This window comes from Lithobates pipiens, unplaced genomic scaffold (assembly GCF_037356315.1).
Source record: "Lithobates pipiens isolate NorthernLeopardFrog02 unplaced genomic scaffold, aLitPip1_a1.2 Scaffold_13, whole genome shotgun sequence".
NCBI classification, from domain to species: Eukaryota; Metazoa; Chordata; class Amphibia; order Anura; family Ranidae; genus Lithobates; species Lithobates pipiens.
This window is the reverse complement of record NW_027507718.1, coordinates 85,384,813-85,402,343: the sequence shown is the minus strand read 5'-3', so window position 1 is coordinate 85,402,343 and position 17,531 is coordinate 85,384,813. Positions and strand designations below refer to the sequence as shown.

At 41.6% G+C, this 17,531-nt stretch overlaps 1 protein-coding gene across 1 annotated transcript in view; it reads right to left on the bottom strand.

Moving 5' to 3' along the window:
- The window catches only part of SVEP1 (sushi, von Willebrand factor type A, EGF and pentraxin domain containing 1), a 481,292-nt gene that overhangs the window by 129,671 nt on the left and 334,090 nt on the right, over positions 1–17,531 (bottom strand). Inside the window, exons 25-26 of the mRNA XM_077475265.1 lie at positions 5,757–5,914; positions 2,223–2,424 (exon numbers count right to left, since the gene is read on the bottom strand). Coding sequence (XP_077331391.1) covers positions 2,223–2,424; positions 5,757–5,914 — 360 coding nt within the window. The remainder of the gene's footprint in view (positions 1–2,222; positions 2,425–5,756; positions 5,915–17,531) is intronic.

Sequence of the window (17,531 nt, the reverse complement as noted above, 5' to 3'; positions counted from 1 at the left end):
TCTCTTTAAAAGGCAGAGTATGAATTTAGAACACATTTCAAATGAAGGTCTTTTGTCAGTAATATAGTAATAAAATATGTGTCCATGACTCATTGCAACCATTCAACACATCTGCAGGCTATGAATCCTGCTTAGTAGAACTGCAGAATGATTGTGCTTTAGGGAAACCTACACTGAGAGAAACAGGGGCTGACATGTTTTACCTTCTTTTCAAATACTAGTTATCTAGTGAGCTTCAATGCTTTTTCAACTACTAACCTAGAGCAATTATTTAGATCAGGCCTTTCTATGACTTTGTGGGATATTACCAGAGGTTTATGTCTAACTTCTACTATTGCAGCTCCACTTACTCATCCCACCAAAAGGAGCACATGGTGGTTCCATGGTGAAATGGTATGAAGAGGTATTGCCTTTGGGGAAGACAGTTTAGATTGATTGCAGACTATTTTTTACTACAGTGGATTAAGACTTTAACACTTATGTAGAACACAGGCTTGGGATCCAGAAAGAAAAGGCTGATGGAATATCATGAGTCCACTGTTTACTGGCAAATTGTAATCATCCCCATCGTTTGAGCCTGAGGGAGAGAGTATGTGAGGCACTGTCTGGTAGAGTTGTGGATGGTGTCACCTTGATCCTTACCAACATATGGTGAGGGTCTCTAGGGTTTGTGACTGATATGGAGAAAATAGGCTTTTCGTTGGCTCTGAATCTTAATAATTTGCTGTTCTAGGTGTTCTAAGTTCTAGACCCTGGAGACTTTGAAGAGCTTTGGGTATGAAAAGGTCTCCATTCCTAGGTTTACATCTTACCTCAGATATTGTGATTAGTCTCAGCTGTGCACAGGTCTTTATAAATGTGAGCTAACTAATGCTCAGGGCTCTCTCTCTGTCAGAGGATTAACAGAAATCCACATTGCCAGCGTTGGCGCTTCCCTGTGCGCCTGCGGGGTAGAACTGCGCAACAACACAAATGCGCCAGTTAGCAGGTTCGCGCACAAGGGTGCATGATTCAGTGGGCCGGAGCACGCGGGTGTGCTATGCGGCGCAACAGCGTGCACACGATTGTGGGCACAACGTGAATCCCCCTGGCAGGCCTATAAAAGTTAGCTCTGTTTCCTGTATCGTTGCTGGTTTGTCTTTTCAACTCCAGTATTCCTGTACCTTGCCTGTGTTCCTGTGCTTACCTGTTGTGACCCGGATTGACCTGACTACTCTTGAATCTCTCCTACACCTGACCCTAAGCTCACCTTAAGGACTTCTCTACCTGCTTGATACCTGTTTTTAACCCCCGGCTTCCTGCCGAACCTGCTTCTGTCTGCTCCTTGTGTTTGATGCTCGGCCTGCTGCTTGACTACTGTGTATGACCCTGGCTTGCTTCAAGACTTTGTTCCTGTTTGGACTTTCTTGTGTTTGACCCCCGGCCCCCTCATCTGATCCTGCTTCAGGCTCCATCACCAGTTCCAGGTGTTTGAGCCTCAGCTCAGGCTTACTCCAGCCCAGTGTCAAGTTCGCCCTGCACGGGTCTCCCTTTTACTAGAGGACCTTCCAGAAAGCCTCACCTACCCGTGCGTCTCTGTGCCTAGTACCCGCTGTTCCACCCTCAGGGGTACCGTACACCCAGCTGAAAGGGGAGCTGTTCTCAGCAACTCGGCCCTGGTGAGTACCTGGCACTCTTTCTTGTTATCCCCACTATAAGAGCATGCTGCTGTGTGAAAAGACTAACTGCTCACAGAACACTAAAATGTGTAAGTGTAATTTGCTTGTTTTGAGGAACCCACTGGGGCACACCCTGTTAGTCAACAACTGACCCGAGTTTAATTTTTTTCTTTTGCTATGGACTTGATATACAAAGCCCTCTTGCACCTGACATCTTTGCAGGTGTGGGCCCCCAAATGCACTCTGTCTGCATTTATGGACATGCAGCTGTACCTGCACCAATGTCAAATTTGGACCGGGGGCTGATCCATGCAGTCACTGCATCCCAATTGACATGAAAGGGATTATCTGCACACGGAGGCATAGAAAACCCGGGCATCCCATGCAGACAAAGACATCCTTTAGTTGGGTGTATGCATTGAAAAACCCTATGTGAATGAGGCCTTAAATACAAAACTGAACCTATTTGTTTAAAGATTGCACTGTAAACAAAATATTATTCAAGCATTTAAAAAACAAGTATACAAAAAATGTATTCATTGATATATATTAAACTTTATTTACCCATTATAATCTGTGAGTAGGAACGCGTTATCACTGCCATTTTCAATGGCATATGATATTGGTGTCCCATAATTTGTGACATCTGTGGACCTCATCCAAAAGGCACAAGTGATGGCATCCAACGTAGGTAAATGGTTATCAAGCATGACATAGCCATATATACCAGAAACCTCAAAATCCAGATTAAATCCAGAAGGCTGTTCTGCAGCAAACAAAAACATATCAGCATTTCTGTGAGAGTATTTAGAATAAACTTGCTTAAGTTTATGCACTGGATGCATTGAGTTGCATGTAATACCAGGATATCTTGGGGCATAGTCACGCAAAGATTTCTGACATATAGAATAGTCAGAGTTGGAAAATGTCACCCTATTCTGTCAATGTTTTAATCTAATGCTTGACAGTTAGCCTCCACCATTATCATTAATCTAACTCTTAGCCCAACCCCTTCAATTCTTCTTTCTTAACACACAATAGGATTGATTTACTAAAACTGGAAAGTGCAAAATCTGGTGCAGCTGCGTATGGTAGCCAATCAGCTTCTACCTTCAGCTTGTTCAATTAAGCTTTGTCAAAAAAAACTGGAAGCTAATTGGCTACTATGCAGAGCTGCACCAGATTTTGCACTCTCTAGTTTTAGTAACTAGAGAGTGTAACATGTAACTACCTCCCCTAAACTTAAACCCCAGTCTCAACCTTCTAACACCTACAGGTGCATCTCAAAAATTAGAATATCATCAAAAAGTTAATTTATTTCAGCAATTCAGTTCAAAAAGTGAAACTCATACATTATATAGATACATTACACACAGAGTGATATGGGTATGCAAAAAGGAAAGAAGAGGGGGATTTTTGCGGTGCTTTTGTACCAAGAAATAACGAAATGTAATAAAAAATGTATATAGATTTATTGATACAATAAAAACAGCATAGATAATATGCAGTAATAAAGAAGTATATTGATATTGGTGATTAATAATGGATAAATCACCATTAATCACCAATATCAATATACAATTGTGTATGTAATTTTTTGTTCTTTTGTATACTAAGTATTATAAATGTATTGCTAGTTTGCACTTCCCCTGATGAAGCTAATTGCGAAACATGTTGGGACAAGGTGCCGTCTGCCTCTCAATTTTCACCTCTGGGATTCCTTCCTTCCTTGAGTAATTGTTTGTGCAGAGTCTTCTGGATTACTGCATATTATCTATGCTGTTTTAATTGTATCAATAAATCTATATAAATTTTTTATTACATTTTGTTATTTCTTGGTACAAAAGCACCGCAAAAACCCCCCTCTTCTTTCCTTTTTGCATATCTGTAACTTTTAGGGGATGAGGTGCCTATCTTTTTGGGTGTCATTGGGTTGACAGGACCCAGAGTGATATATTTCAAGCATTGCTTTCTTTGATTTTTTATGATTATGGCGTACAGCTAGTGAAAACTCAAATTCCAGTATCTCAGAAAATTTGAATATTACATAAGACCAGGCAGGTTTGCTGGGCAATCAAGCAACTTGCCATTGATATGCTTGGATACAGCACTCTGTGAACAGCCATCTTCATTAGCAATAACCTTTGGTGACTTACCCTCCTTGTGCAGGGTGCCAATGACTGTCTTCTGAACAATTGTCAAGTCAACAGTCTTCCCCATGATTGTGTAACTGACTGACCCAGCCTGAGAGACCATTTAAAGAAAGGAAACCTTTATTTTTATTTATTTATTTCAGGTACTTATATAGCGCCGTCAATTTACGCAGCGCTTTACATATACATTGTACGTTCACATCAGTCCCTACCCTGAAGGAGCTTACAATCTAAGGTCCCTAACTCACATTCATACATACTAGGGACAATTTAGACAGGATCCAATTAACCTACCAGCATGTCTTTGGAGTGTGGGAGGAAACCGGTGTACCCGGAGGAAACCCACGCAGGCACAGGGAGAACATGCAAACTCCAGGCAGGTAGTGTCGTGGTTGGGACCTTTACAGATATTTTGAGTTTGTCAGCTGATTAGAGTGTGACACAATGAATCTACAATATTGAACTTTTTCACAATATTTAAATTTTCTGAGATACTGAATTTTTGGTTTTCACTAGCTGTAAGTCATATTCATCAAAATGAAAAGAAATAAGTGCTTGAAATATATCACTCTGTGTGTAATGCATCTATATAATATATGAGTTTCACATTTTGAATTGAATTACTGAAATAAAATAAGTTTTTGATGATATTTTAATTTTTTGAGAGGCACCTGTAAGTCAAATACTAAAGCAATCAAAATCAAAGCATAATGGAGACAGCACTTCTGGAGAAAAAGTCTTTATACTGTTTATTCCAATATGACCATGTGCAAAATGGTGAGGGCTAACGCGTTTGGGCTGGAGCCTTGTTCACAGAGATACTAAAGCAATCTCTTACACAATGTAACATATTCTACAATACAGTCAGCTCACCCTGGAAGGTGACTATCATGGCTGTTCAGAGCTCCTAAGCGAAAACTACAAGAGTGGAGAAATCCTGGCACTAGAAGCTATTGATCCACAATTAGTACACATGAAAATAGTTGTGTTCATTACTTGAGTGAACCTGTATTCCATTTACACAAAGTCTTACCTAAGACCAAACACTCTAAGATGCCTCCATTTTTTTTTGTATCCGTCGTCTGTTTTTTTAAATATGTAACTGAGGCCTGACTTCACTTATTTAGACCATACATTATGCAAATTTCTTTCCTTCAATCACAGGTTAAACGAAAGAAAATTGCTTGATTCTTCCATCCACACAGTCAGTGGGGATGGGGGAATCCCCCCACTGTGCTATGGCATTCTGACAGAGAGAGGTTTCCCAGCTGTCGAAATACAATGATCAAATAAAAAAAATTACAGGCTGGTTGTACAAAAGTCAATCTACAGATCGACTTCAGTACAACCACCCTGCCCATAGATGCTAGCTAGGCTGTTAAAATTGCAATTCTATTGTCCAAATAGTCTGCCCAATTGGACATAAAGAGCACACTTATCGGACAATGGCACATTGGTTGGGGCAGCTTAGCCTTAAACCACACACATAGATCATAACCAAATTAGACTGAATTAACAATTGTTTTAGATTGTATGTGTGCCTCTTGATAATGCATGTTTCTTAGTTCCTGTTACAGGATCAAAAGGTGCAGCAATAACTTGTATCGGCATGCTTCTTCTACAGTGTTACTGATTAATTCACTTTAGCTGCTGCCCCAATGTGGGCAAAGCAAGACCTGGCTAGCAGCATATTATAATATTCTGGTAAAATAATTGGTAAACAACCAAAAGGGTCTAGGAATCCTATCAACCACATTTATTGAACCAATGAAAAAAAAAAGTTAAAATATCCTGAAATGTCCCGGGTGTTTGGCCGGCATAATTGTCTGGAGTAAACTTGCTTACAAGACAACATATGAACATGTTATACAATGTAGTAAATAAATAAATCATTTAATAGATGTAAAACCAGTGCTTTTACTGCTGCAATCAAAGTGAGAAATACCTGTTTCACACCTGCTTCCAGAAAATCCTGGTGGGCATTTACAAATGTAGGAGTTTATGCCATCTATACATTTTGCATGGTTAAGACAGGGGCTAGATACACATTCATCAAGGTTAATTTCACAGAACTGTCCAGTGAAGCCATCAAGACAACGACAACTGAAAAAAATGTGAAAGGAAATAAAGGACAAAACTTGATGTTGCAGCAATTTACAAAGTAGCAATCTGTCAATCTGTAAAACATTTCTTGTATACCATATTTAGAAGAACATAAGGGATGAACATTTCTATGGTTTTTCTTTGCTCTGTTCCTATATGTATATACAGGCAACATTCTTTATGAAACAATGAAAACTCAGAAGAGAAGGCAACTTAAAGCAGTATTAACCCCAAAATCAAAAAAGGTAATATATTGCAGCTTACCAATCATTAGATGTGGTGGCTATATTCGTTTTTTTTTTTTTTTTTTTTTTGGGGGGGGGGGGGGGTCACTTTGTTTTCAAATGATGATTTAGTCAGTAACACACCTCCTGTATTAGAGTCCCTCCACTCTGGATGAAGGAGAACAGGGGACACCTTTGGACTGCAGCATTGTCAGTGTTAGCCCACGTACACACGGTCGGAGATTTTGGCAACCAAATCCGTCGGATTTTGCCCGTCGGATTTAGTCCGACGGATTGTGTCCGAAACTGTTGCATACACACGGTCGGGCCAAGTTGGTGAAAAATCCGATCTTTCAGAACGTGATGACGTAATTTCGTTACGATGGGACTACATTCAGGCTAGTAGCCAATAGCTTTGATGTAGGAATTTGATCTGAGCATGCGTGGCACTTGGTCCGATCAAAATGCTCTACACATGATCACTCATGATCGGATTAGGTCCGTCCGGCCCAGTTGGTCGGGAAATATTTCCAACATGTTGGAAAATTGGGTCGGACGGAGATTCGGACGGAATCAGTCCGATGCATACCACACACAGTCGGATTATCTGACGACACGGTCCGATAAGACTCATTCCGACAGATTCTCCGACCGTGTGTACAAGGGCTTAGATATACACTCAGTCAGTGTTAGATATACTAGCAGATTTAAATACACTAATAAATTGAAGCCAAACTCCAGCTAACACTTTTAACCACTTGCCTACTGGGCACTTTTACCCCTTTCCTGAATTTTCAGTTTTCAGTGCTGTCACACATTGAATGATAATTGCACAGTCATGCTACACTGTACCTAAACAACATTTTTATTATTTTTTTACACAGATATAGTTTTCTTTTGGTGGTATTTAATTACCACTTGGTCTTTTATTTCTTGTTAAATAAACAAATAAAGACCGAAAATTTTGAAACAAAAACGTTTTCATGGTTTTGAAATTTTTAAAAGAGGTAATTTTTCTCCTTCACTAATGTGCGCTGATGAGGCTACATTTATGGGCATTAATAGGCTGCACTGATGGGCATGGATGAGGCAGCACTTATGAGGTGGCTCTAGCGGCAATGATGGATACTGCACTGATAATCAGGACACTGTAATCAGTGCCCTGATTATCAGTTTAGATGTCCCTTTTAGAGAAGTCAGTTATCGGCTCTCTTCTCTTCCTTTTGGGATAAAGGTTTTACATACATGAATAAAGGTGATCACTGTAAGCACCTCTGTCAGGACAGCCTGTTCTCTTGAGAAAAAAAAAAAAAAAAACACTAGCTAACCAGGTGAACATAAAAGAAAGCCTTAAAAAGAAAACAATTGCAGTTGTTTTGGGTTTAATACTGATTTTAGCTTTCGTGCTGGCTTTGTATTCCTATAGAGTGCAAGTGCACTGAAAAATCTTGACAGTGCTGTTGGCTTTGGTCTTGCCCCCTAGCAGGTGGCTCTAGTTCTGCCCCCTCCTGCTTCATAGACATTAATAATATTTAATGAAGATGTCCGTCACATAGATGAACTAACAGCAGTGTTCATGAGGTGGGAAGGCAGGACCAAGGCAGAACCAATGGGGCTGTGTAATACAGCATAGCTTGGGTTTTGGGGTACTTGGGGGCTATACAGAAGACGAGGAATGAGATATGGATTGGGGTCATCATGAGTTCAACCTGAACTGTTCATCAAAAAAGTGAACTAAATGGTCAGGTTTGTCCAGTTTGCCATTACACCAGACTCTCTGCCTTCTGCAGCTGGAAGTCAGTCATCACTAAACGACAATTTCCAGCCATTACAATTTAAAACAAGCCAGCGGGCATCCCAGGTGAAGTCACTGACCAAGCATGGCCATGACCATAGGTTATCAATAAGATCAGTCAACATCCGTGGCTGTTTTGTTGACAGTCAGCTGCTAGTTGGGGAGCTGCCATCTATGGCAACAGTCCAGCAGGAAAAGATCATCAGCATGGGTCATGAGAATTGCATCAGTGGATCACTGTTTATCTTGATGGACAATGAATCTACATCACTGATGTTGGATTTACATCATGGGACTTTTTTTGTTATAAAATAACTTACATGGTGCTTATGTGTTAATTTAACTTATTTTTTGTGAATGATTAATAATGGGTACTATACACCCAATACTCATTAATTTAGAGGGGGGGTGGGGTAGTGTGTGTGTGTGTGTGTGTGTGGGGGGGGGTCCGATATCTATGGGCCCCCAATACTAATGAAACTGCCAGATTCTGATATTTCCCCTCCCATCCCACAGACCCCACATCCATCGGGCTAATGATGAGGTCCTTGTCCCCATCAACATAGGAACAAGGTTACTTGTCAGAAGAGGGGTCCTTTGCAAGGCACCCTTCCAATGTTGAGGGCATGTGGCCTGGTATGGTTTAGGCCTGGAAAACAGTACTGTATGTCCCCATATCAATTTTGGGGAACCTCACACAACTTTTTTTGTGAGAAATCCCTCTTAAAAATCTATTTCGGAACATCTGATATGGTTTTTAAAGTGGGCCCAATACAATTTTATTTTTGCTGGGGATGTGGCCTGGGAGGATGTCCTGTCAGAAGAGCCCTACCCTGGCAAGGCACCATGTCACAATGTTGATGGTTGTGGGTGGGTGTGGAAGTCTGCGGGGGGGAAGGATTATCAGAATCTGAAAATAATCTGTTGTTACTCACTGACAAAGTAAACACAAGACACCATTAAAACAGTTTATGGTATTTTATTTCACAAAAATGTCCCATGATGTAAATCCAACCACAGTTATGTCATCCAGCCATGTAGATTCATTGCCAATCATAATGAACGGTGGCCAGCTGACACAAACATGACGTTCAACTATTGGCTGACATCACTGACCACTTGCCCGCTTTGTTTACAAACAGAGGCTGTCATAGGAACAACTGCTTTTTTTGTTTATTTATTTCTTTTTGCTGGAGTACATCCTACACAATCACTACTTCACATGCAGGTTTAAGACATCCTCTAAGCATCTCTTTAAAGGAATTGTCTATTTTTAATGTTGACTTTAAGTCTTATTTAAAGTTCCACTCCCTGCTAAATGGTATTTTTTTTTTATTGTTTCCTCTTTTGCCAAATATGTGCAGGCCAGAAAATAAAAATAACAGAATTCTGCTTCCATTGACTTCAATGAGGTTCAGGCACTATGTTCAGGGTTTGCAGATTTCAAGCTGGGTTCACGAATATTCCCACAAACGGATCCCAGGCCAATTTTCTCATCAATACAGAGAACCAGAGCTGGGGTGCCTATTGTTCAGAGTAAGAAAAAGTTTATAACATTTTTTGGTATGCGGCACTGCGTCGCTTTAACTGACAATTGCACAGTCGTGCGACACTGTACCCAAACAAAATTGATGTCCTTTTTTTCCCACAAATAGAGCTTTCTGTTGGTATTTGATCACCACTGTATTTTTTATTTTTTGCGCTATAAACAAAAAAAGAGCATCAATTTTGAAAAAAATAATGTTTTTTTACTTTCTGCTATAATACATATCCAAAAAAACAAAAAAAAACAAAGTTATTCATCAGTTTAGGCTGATATATTCCTCTACATATTTTTGGTTAAAAAAAAATCGCAATTTATTGGTTTATGCAAAAGTTTTCACATTTACAAACTTTGTGATCGATTTAGGGGCTTTTATTTATTTTTTTATTGTTTTTACTGGTAATGGCGGTGATCTGCAATTTTTTGTGGGACTGCGACATTGTGGCAGACAAATCTGACCCCAAATTGCACTTTTTGGCAACCAGTGATGTTATTACCCTGATCAGTGCTATAAAAATGCACTGATCAATGTAAAAATTACACTGTCAGGGAAGGGGTCAACATAGGGGGCAAACAAGGGGTTAAGTGTGTTCCCTCAGCGTGTTCTAGCTGTAGGGGGGGCGTGTTTACTGGAACATGACAGGGATCACTGCTCCCAATCACTGGGAACAGAAGATCCCTGTCATGTCACTAGCCACGGGGGAATGCCTTATTTACATAGGGAGTTCCCCGTTCTGCCTCCTCGCCATGATCACGGGCCACCAGCGGACAATGAGTCCGTGGGACCCTGCACAGGAGAATTATGCTGCCCAGGTATATTGGTGTGAGCCGGTTGAAAAGTGGTTAAAGTTAGCATATAAAAACCGGCATAATGTGATTTGCTCTTGTAAATGGAACCCATGCCAGTTCGCTCATACCTATAGAGAACCAGAGCGGAAGTGCCTGTTTTTAAGGGTAAGAGAAAGTTTATAATTTTTATCTTATTCCATACACTTAGCATATTGAAACTATAGTATTTACAAAATCTGCAAATGTGAATTAAATACAGGTGCATTTAAAAAAATTGAATGTCATCAAAAAATTTATTTATTTCAGTAATTCAATTCAAAAAGGGAAACTCATATATTATATGAATTCATTACACACAGAGTGATATATTTCAAGCATTTTTTTCTTTTATTTTGATGATCATGGCTTACAGCTTGTGAAGATCCCAAATTCTAATTTTAATACATTACATAAGACCAATTAAAAAAGGATTTTTAATACAGAAATGTTGTCTTACTGATGAGTATGTCCATGTACAGTATAGTATGCACTGAATACTTCAATACTTTATCAGGGCTCTTTTTGCATGAATTACTGCATCAATGCGGCGTGACATGGAGGCGATCAGCCTGTGGCACTGCTAAGGTGTTATAGAAGCCCGGGTTGCTTTGATAGTGGCCTTCAGCCCGCCTGCATTGTTGGGTCAGGTGTCTCTCATCTTCCTCTTGACAACACCCCACAGATGGGGTTTAGGCCAGGCGAGTTTGCTGGCCAATCAAGCACAGGGAAACCATGATTAAACCAAGTATTGGTACTTTTGTCAGTGTGGGCAGGTGCCAAGCCCTGCTGGAAAATGAAATCAGCATCTCCATAAAGCTGGTCAGCAGAGGGAAGCATGAATGGCACTAGAATTTCCTGATAGAGGGCTGCTCTGACTTTTGATTTGATAAAACATAGTGGACCAACACCAGCAGATGACATGGCTCCCCAAATCATCACTGACTGTGGAAACTTCACACTTGATCTCATGCAACATGGATTCTGTGCCTCTCCACTCTTCCTCCAGACTCTGGGACCAAATGAAATGCTACATTTACTTTCATGCAAAAAGAGGACTTTGGGCCACTGAGTAACAGTCCAGTCCTTTTTCTCCTTAGCCCAGGTAAGAGACTTCTGACATAGTCTCTGTTTCAGGAGTGGCTTGGCACACGGAATGCGACAGTTGTAGCCCATGTCCTGGATACATCTGTGTGTGGTGGCTCTTGAAGAACTGATACGGTAGTCCATTGCTTGTGAATATCCCCAAAATTCTAAAATGGCCTTTGCTTCACAAACCTCTCAAAGCTGTGGTTATCTCTGTTGCTTGTGCATCTTTCTCTGCCACACCTTTTCCTTCCACTCAACTTGAGTGGACTTGACTTGACTCTACTGCATTAATATACTTGGATACAGGGCTGGTGCAAGGATTTTTGACACCTTAGGCGAAACCTAATTTTGCCGCCCCTGGCTCCACCGCTGATTCCATCCCCTTTTCCCTGCCCATGTATACCCCATCTTTTTTAATGAAGCGCCCATCAAATGAAGCATCACCATCACCCATCAATGCAGCCTCACCAGTGCCCATCAATGCAGCCAACCAGCATCCATCAATGCAGCCTACCAACACTCATCAATGCAGCCTACCAACGCCCATCAATGCAGCCTACCAATGCCCATCAATGCAGCCTACCAATGCCTATCAATTCAGCCTGCCAACGCCCATCAATGCAGCCTCACCAGTGCCCATCAATGCAGCCAACCAGCACCCATCAATGCAGCCTACCAACACTCATCAATGCAGCCTACCAACGCCCATCAATGCAGCCTACCAATGCCTATCAATTCAGCCTGCCAACACTCATCAATGCAGCCTACCAACACCCATCAATGCAGCCTACCAATGCTCATCAATGCAGCCTACCAGTGCCCATCAATGAATGTTTGCTTGCTTCCATTCATTCGGGAGTCGGGCCACAGACACAGTCCTCCGCCGCCGCTGCACCTCTGACACTATGTGCAGAGATGGCTGCCTGCTGATGCTTGCTGCAGAGAGAAGAGAGTAGGAACACCAGTGGCCCGGCGCCCCCAGGCAGAAGTGCGCCCTAGGCGGCTGCCTAGTTTGCCTAGTGGTAGCACCGGCCCTGCTTGGATACAGTAGTCATTGAACAGCCAGTTTCTTTAGCAATGACCTTTTGTGACTTACCCTCATTATGGAGGGTGTCAACGACTGTCTTCAGGACAACTGTCAAGTCAGTAGTCTTCCCCATGATTATGTATCCTACTGAACCAGCCTGAGAGACCATTTAACCACTTCCCGACCAGCGCACGACGATGTACGTCGACAGAATGGCACGGGCAGGCATATTGGCGTACATGTACGTCCAATATTCGTTGCCGCCGTGCCATCGGGAGCGCGCCGCCGGCGGCGCGCTCCCGCGCTGGTCGGGACCCCCGTGAGTCCGGTCGCAGGACCCGCGGACTCGATTGCCGCGGGCATCCCCGCGATCGTCTCACGGAGCGCGCCGAATGGAGGAAATGCTGTATAAACAACATTTTTCCATTCTGCCTAGCAACTAGTGACGCTGATCTCTGCTCCATGTGATTGGAGCAGAGATCAGTGTACACTAAATGAAAGCCCAACCCCCCCACAGTTAGTAACACACCCCTAGGAACACTTAACCCCTACACTGCCACCCACTGGTTAACCCTTTCACTGCCAGTGTCATTTACACAGGAATCACTGCATTTATATAGCAGTGATTACTGTATAAATGACAATGGTCCCAAAAATGTGTCAAAAATGTCCGATGGGTCCCCCACAATGTCGCAGTCACAATAAAAATCGCAGATCGCCGCCATTACTAGTAAAAAAAAAATAATAAAAAATCATTAATAAAAATGCTATAAAACTATCCCTATTTTGTAAACGCTATAACTTTTGCGCAAACCAATCAATAATCGCTTATTGCGATTTTTTTTACCAAAAATATGTAGAAGAATACGTATCGGCCTAAACTGAGGGAAAAAAATGTTTTTTTATATATTTTTGGGGGATATTTATTATTACAAAAAGTAAAAAATAATGAGTTTTTTTCAAAATTATCGCTCTATTTTTGTTTATAGCGCAAAAAATAAAAACCGCAGGGGTGATCAAATACCACCAAAAGAAAGCTCTATTTGTGGGAAAAAAAGGACGTTAATTTTGTTTGGGAGCCACGTCGCACGACCGCGCAATTGTCAGTTAAAGCGACGCAGTGCCGAATCGCAAAAAGTGGTCTGGTCTTTGACCAGCAAATTGGTCCGGTCTGAAAGTGGTTAAACTAATTAAACCTTTACAGGTGTTTTAAGTTAATCGGCTGATTAGAGTATGACACCATGAGTCTACAATATTGACCTTTTTCACAATATTCTAATTTTCAGAGATACTGAATCTTGGGTTATCACTAGCTGTAAGCCATGATCATCAAAATTGAAATAAAGAAATGCTTGAAATATATCACTCTGTGTGTGTAATGAATCTATATAATATATGAGTTTCGCTTTTTGAATTTAATTACTGAAATAAATTACCTTTTTGATGATATTCTAAGCTGCACATAGTTCACCAAAAAGAGAGGGATGTCGGAAAGCATATGTATAGCAAAACAGTAATTGATACTAAAATGTTCACTAACATGATCAATATTCAACAAGTATATTAAAACTATGCCAGCAAGACTGTAAATACAATAATTGAATGGTTAAATAGTATCATCATATTTTTCGCAACAAATTACATGTGCTATGTAGGGTGCTTTACTTTTCACATCTCTAATTTGTGTTAATGTCCCCTGCATAGCTGTCATTGTAGGTGAAAATCTTCTGCAGGTGTGAAGACATCTGGAACTTTCATAATAACTGCAAACACAAGTCTGACAAGGAATAAACTTTAAATATGCAGTTTATATGACCTAAATTTTTTTATTATCTTTATCGCATCATAGCAGGTAGGGAAATTAATATTGTTCTTCAAAATGAAAATCATAAAAAAAAAAAAAAATAACCCAAACTTACTATATTAGGTGCAGAGTAAACGTTTAGCCCATGAATGTATTTGTTATAGCTAAATTAGGTTGCACCCACAGTCAAAAGATTGCTTAGCAGCCCACTTCTCCAGGTCGACCACTGAAGGCACATCTACTGCTGGTCTCTGGAGCCCGTCCATGTCCGTGTGAATATAATTTCAAGAAAGAAGGGCAGGGGCGCCACCTCCCCTATCCATTCATCTGGCCCCCTAATCTACATGCTGGGTGCCGGACACATGGATTCCAATGTTTTTTTTTTGTTTCTTTTTAAACACATGATTAGAGCCGGTGTCTCTAGTAGGTTTCAAAAAAGGGTGAGCTCGGGGTGCAGAGCCCACCTAGTTGTGTGAAAATAGCAAATTAATATTCACTATTGTCACACTGATTCTACTCCTGGCCAATCATGGAATCGTGAGACCTGTTTCCTGATTGGTCAAAAGGAGAAGCAATCATATTGGTCTAGGAGGAGAAGGGAGGAGGTGAGAGGAGATGTACAGCCACCGTGATGCCGAGGAGGAAAAGCATTGGAAGCTGTCGCCCAGAGGGAAGCTCTGCCAGCGCCATAGGTGGGATAAGTGCGGGCTGGTAACCAACTGTGGGGGGGGGGGGTGTGGGTGACATGACCCATGGAGGAGGGACTGGGGTGTGGGTGAGGAAAAAAAATGGAGCACACCGTTGACATCACCAGCATGGCCAAACGTGTTCAGCCATACAAGCTATGCTGCATAATCTAGTCCATATCTGAAGACCGCACCTCTGATGCACTTCACCCTTACTGGCTTAATTGTAGAGTCCTAGGCAGTGGTAGTGTTATATTTTGTGGGGGGATGGCTGTGGGTGCATTGTTTTCCGCCCTCTCCCCCCAAAAAAAAAAATATAACACCAGCTGCCACTGCCTAGGACTCAACAATTAAGTGGTCTTCAGGTGGGGACTTGCAGGATAGATTGTATGGCTAAATACATTTGGCCAAGCTGGTGATGTCAACAGTGTGTTCCCTTTCTTTCTCAATGTACGATGCACCTACGTTTACTATAAATCATTAGAGTATTAATTAACCCAAAACCAAAAATTTTATATATTGCAGTTTACCAATTCTTAGATGTGGTCGCTGCATTTTTTTTTCTTTTTCCCCTTTATTTCACCTTGTTTTCTTCCTGTCTTAGCCCTTGTACACGCGGTTGGACATTCCGACAACAAAATCAGACCGATCGGATCATGTTGTCGGAATTTTTTTATATCTAGCTTTTAAACTTTGTTGGTCGGACATTTCGACAGAAGTCTGATGAAGCCCACACACAATCGGATTATCCGACAACACGGTCCGATCAGACATTTTCCGTCAGAATGTCCGATCCTGTGTACAAGGGCTTAGAGTGTCTGCGTTCTGGATGAAGTAGTAAACCAGACACCATTGGACAGCAGAATTTTCATTCTGGGTGCAGGGTAGTGTAATGGCGCGTACACACGATCAAATTGTCCGGTGTACTTAGTCCGCCGGACCGCATTTCACCGGACAATCCGATCGTGTGTGGGCTTCAGCTGACTTTTTCAGCGTAAAGTCCGGCGGACATAGAAAGTAGTTTTGCAGCCCAATCTTTCCACCGGACTTGGGTTTCAGTGGACAATACGTTCGTGAGTATGCTAGTCCGGCAGACTAAGAATGACGCATGCTCAGAAGCAAGTATAAAAAGGAAGCTATTGGCTACTGGCTGTTGAACTTCCTTTTTCTAGTCCCGTCGTACGCGCTGTACGTCATTGCGCTAGCAATCGCCGGACTTTCCGTGCGCCCGTGTGTGGCCAAGTCCGTTCGGTAGAAAGTCCGCCGGACTATCCACCGGATTGTTTGCCGGACTAAGTACGCCGGACAATTCGATCGTGTGTACGCGGCATTAGATGTACTAACAGTTTTAGATGGATAGCGTAACAAACTGAAGCTGAATCCGAGCTAACAGATTACAAGCAGTTACGGCAAACTGCTTTTTTCCTTTTGGGATAAAGGTTTTACATCTATGAATAAAAGCTGATCATTGTAAGCATTCCTGTCAGTGATAAATGGTGCCCCAACCCGCTGTTACCTTGTCTGGACAGCCTGGTCTGTTAACCTCTTCAGGTCTACGCCTTAGCAGTTTTACTGCTATATGGTGGCAGCTGTGTGCCAGGTCATGTGTATGTATATATCTATATATATATATATATATATATATATATATATATATATATATATATATATATAAACCAATTCTTCCGGGTAGGGAAGCGGCGGGTACCTATGTAAAGGCAGAGCAACTTTCTGTCAGTAGGCCAAGCATTGATCCCATGTCTCTGCCAAGCAGCCCCCATTCCTTATTCCCCCTCCCAAATCTCTACTTTCGATATCCTTTATGGAAATTTTTACCTACAGACTCCTAACATATATGCACACCCCAGCAAATGTACAATCACACCTACTTTCAACCTAACCACACAGACCGCACTTAACGGTACTCAAGCCCACATTTTTACATGCTGAGTTTTTGGGAACATAAGTGGAAACTCCGCATTTATAGTAAGCTAAGCTTCCACCTGCTAATATGACCCAATGATGAGTTTGGCTCCTAAGGCCCCTTTCACACATGGCATATCCATTTTGACGGACTCCGCTTACTCAGCGGGGGATCGATCCGATGATTTCCACTGAGCGGGCGGATGACAGGTCCGACTCTGCTCACTGTTCAGAGACAGACCTGACAGAGTCTCGCTGTCCTCTATGGGAGAGCAGATGAAAATGGATGTGCCTATCTGTTTTCATCTGATTCCATCTGATGCAATCCACCAGACGGATTGAAAATAGCATTTCCATCCATCTGGATTTGGTGGACCAGATCGGATAGCGCCATAGAGGTGAATTGAGCATCCAATCAGATCTACCTGAAAAATAGACAGACAGACCTGATCGGACAGCATGTGTGAAAGGGGCCTAAAGATTGTAGGATATAGCTCTATACATCTTTATAGATGTATGTTGCACATCCTTGGGGACGAATCCTGATATCAAGAGGAAATTGTAATTAATGTTCAATGTTTTTTTGTTTGTTTTTTAACATGTACAAATTAACACATTTTCACAGCTGTATTTGATTTATTTGCAATGCGATATATTTGCTTTTGACAAATAAAGATTTTGGGAAAGAAAAGAAAGTAAAG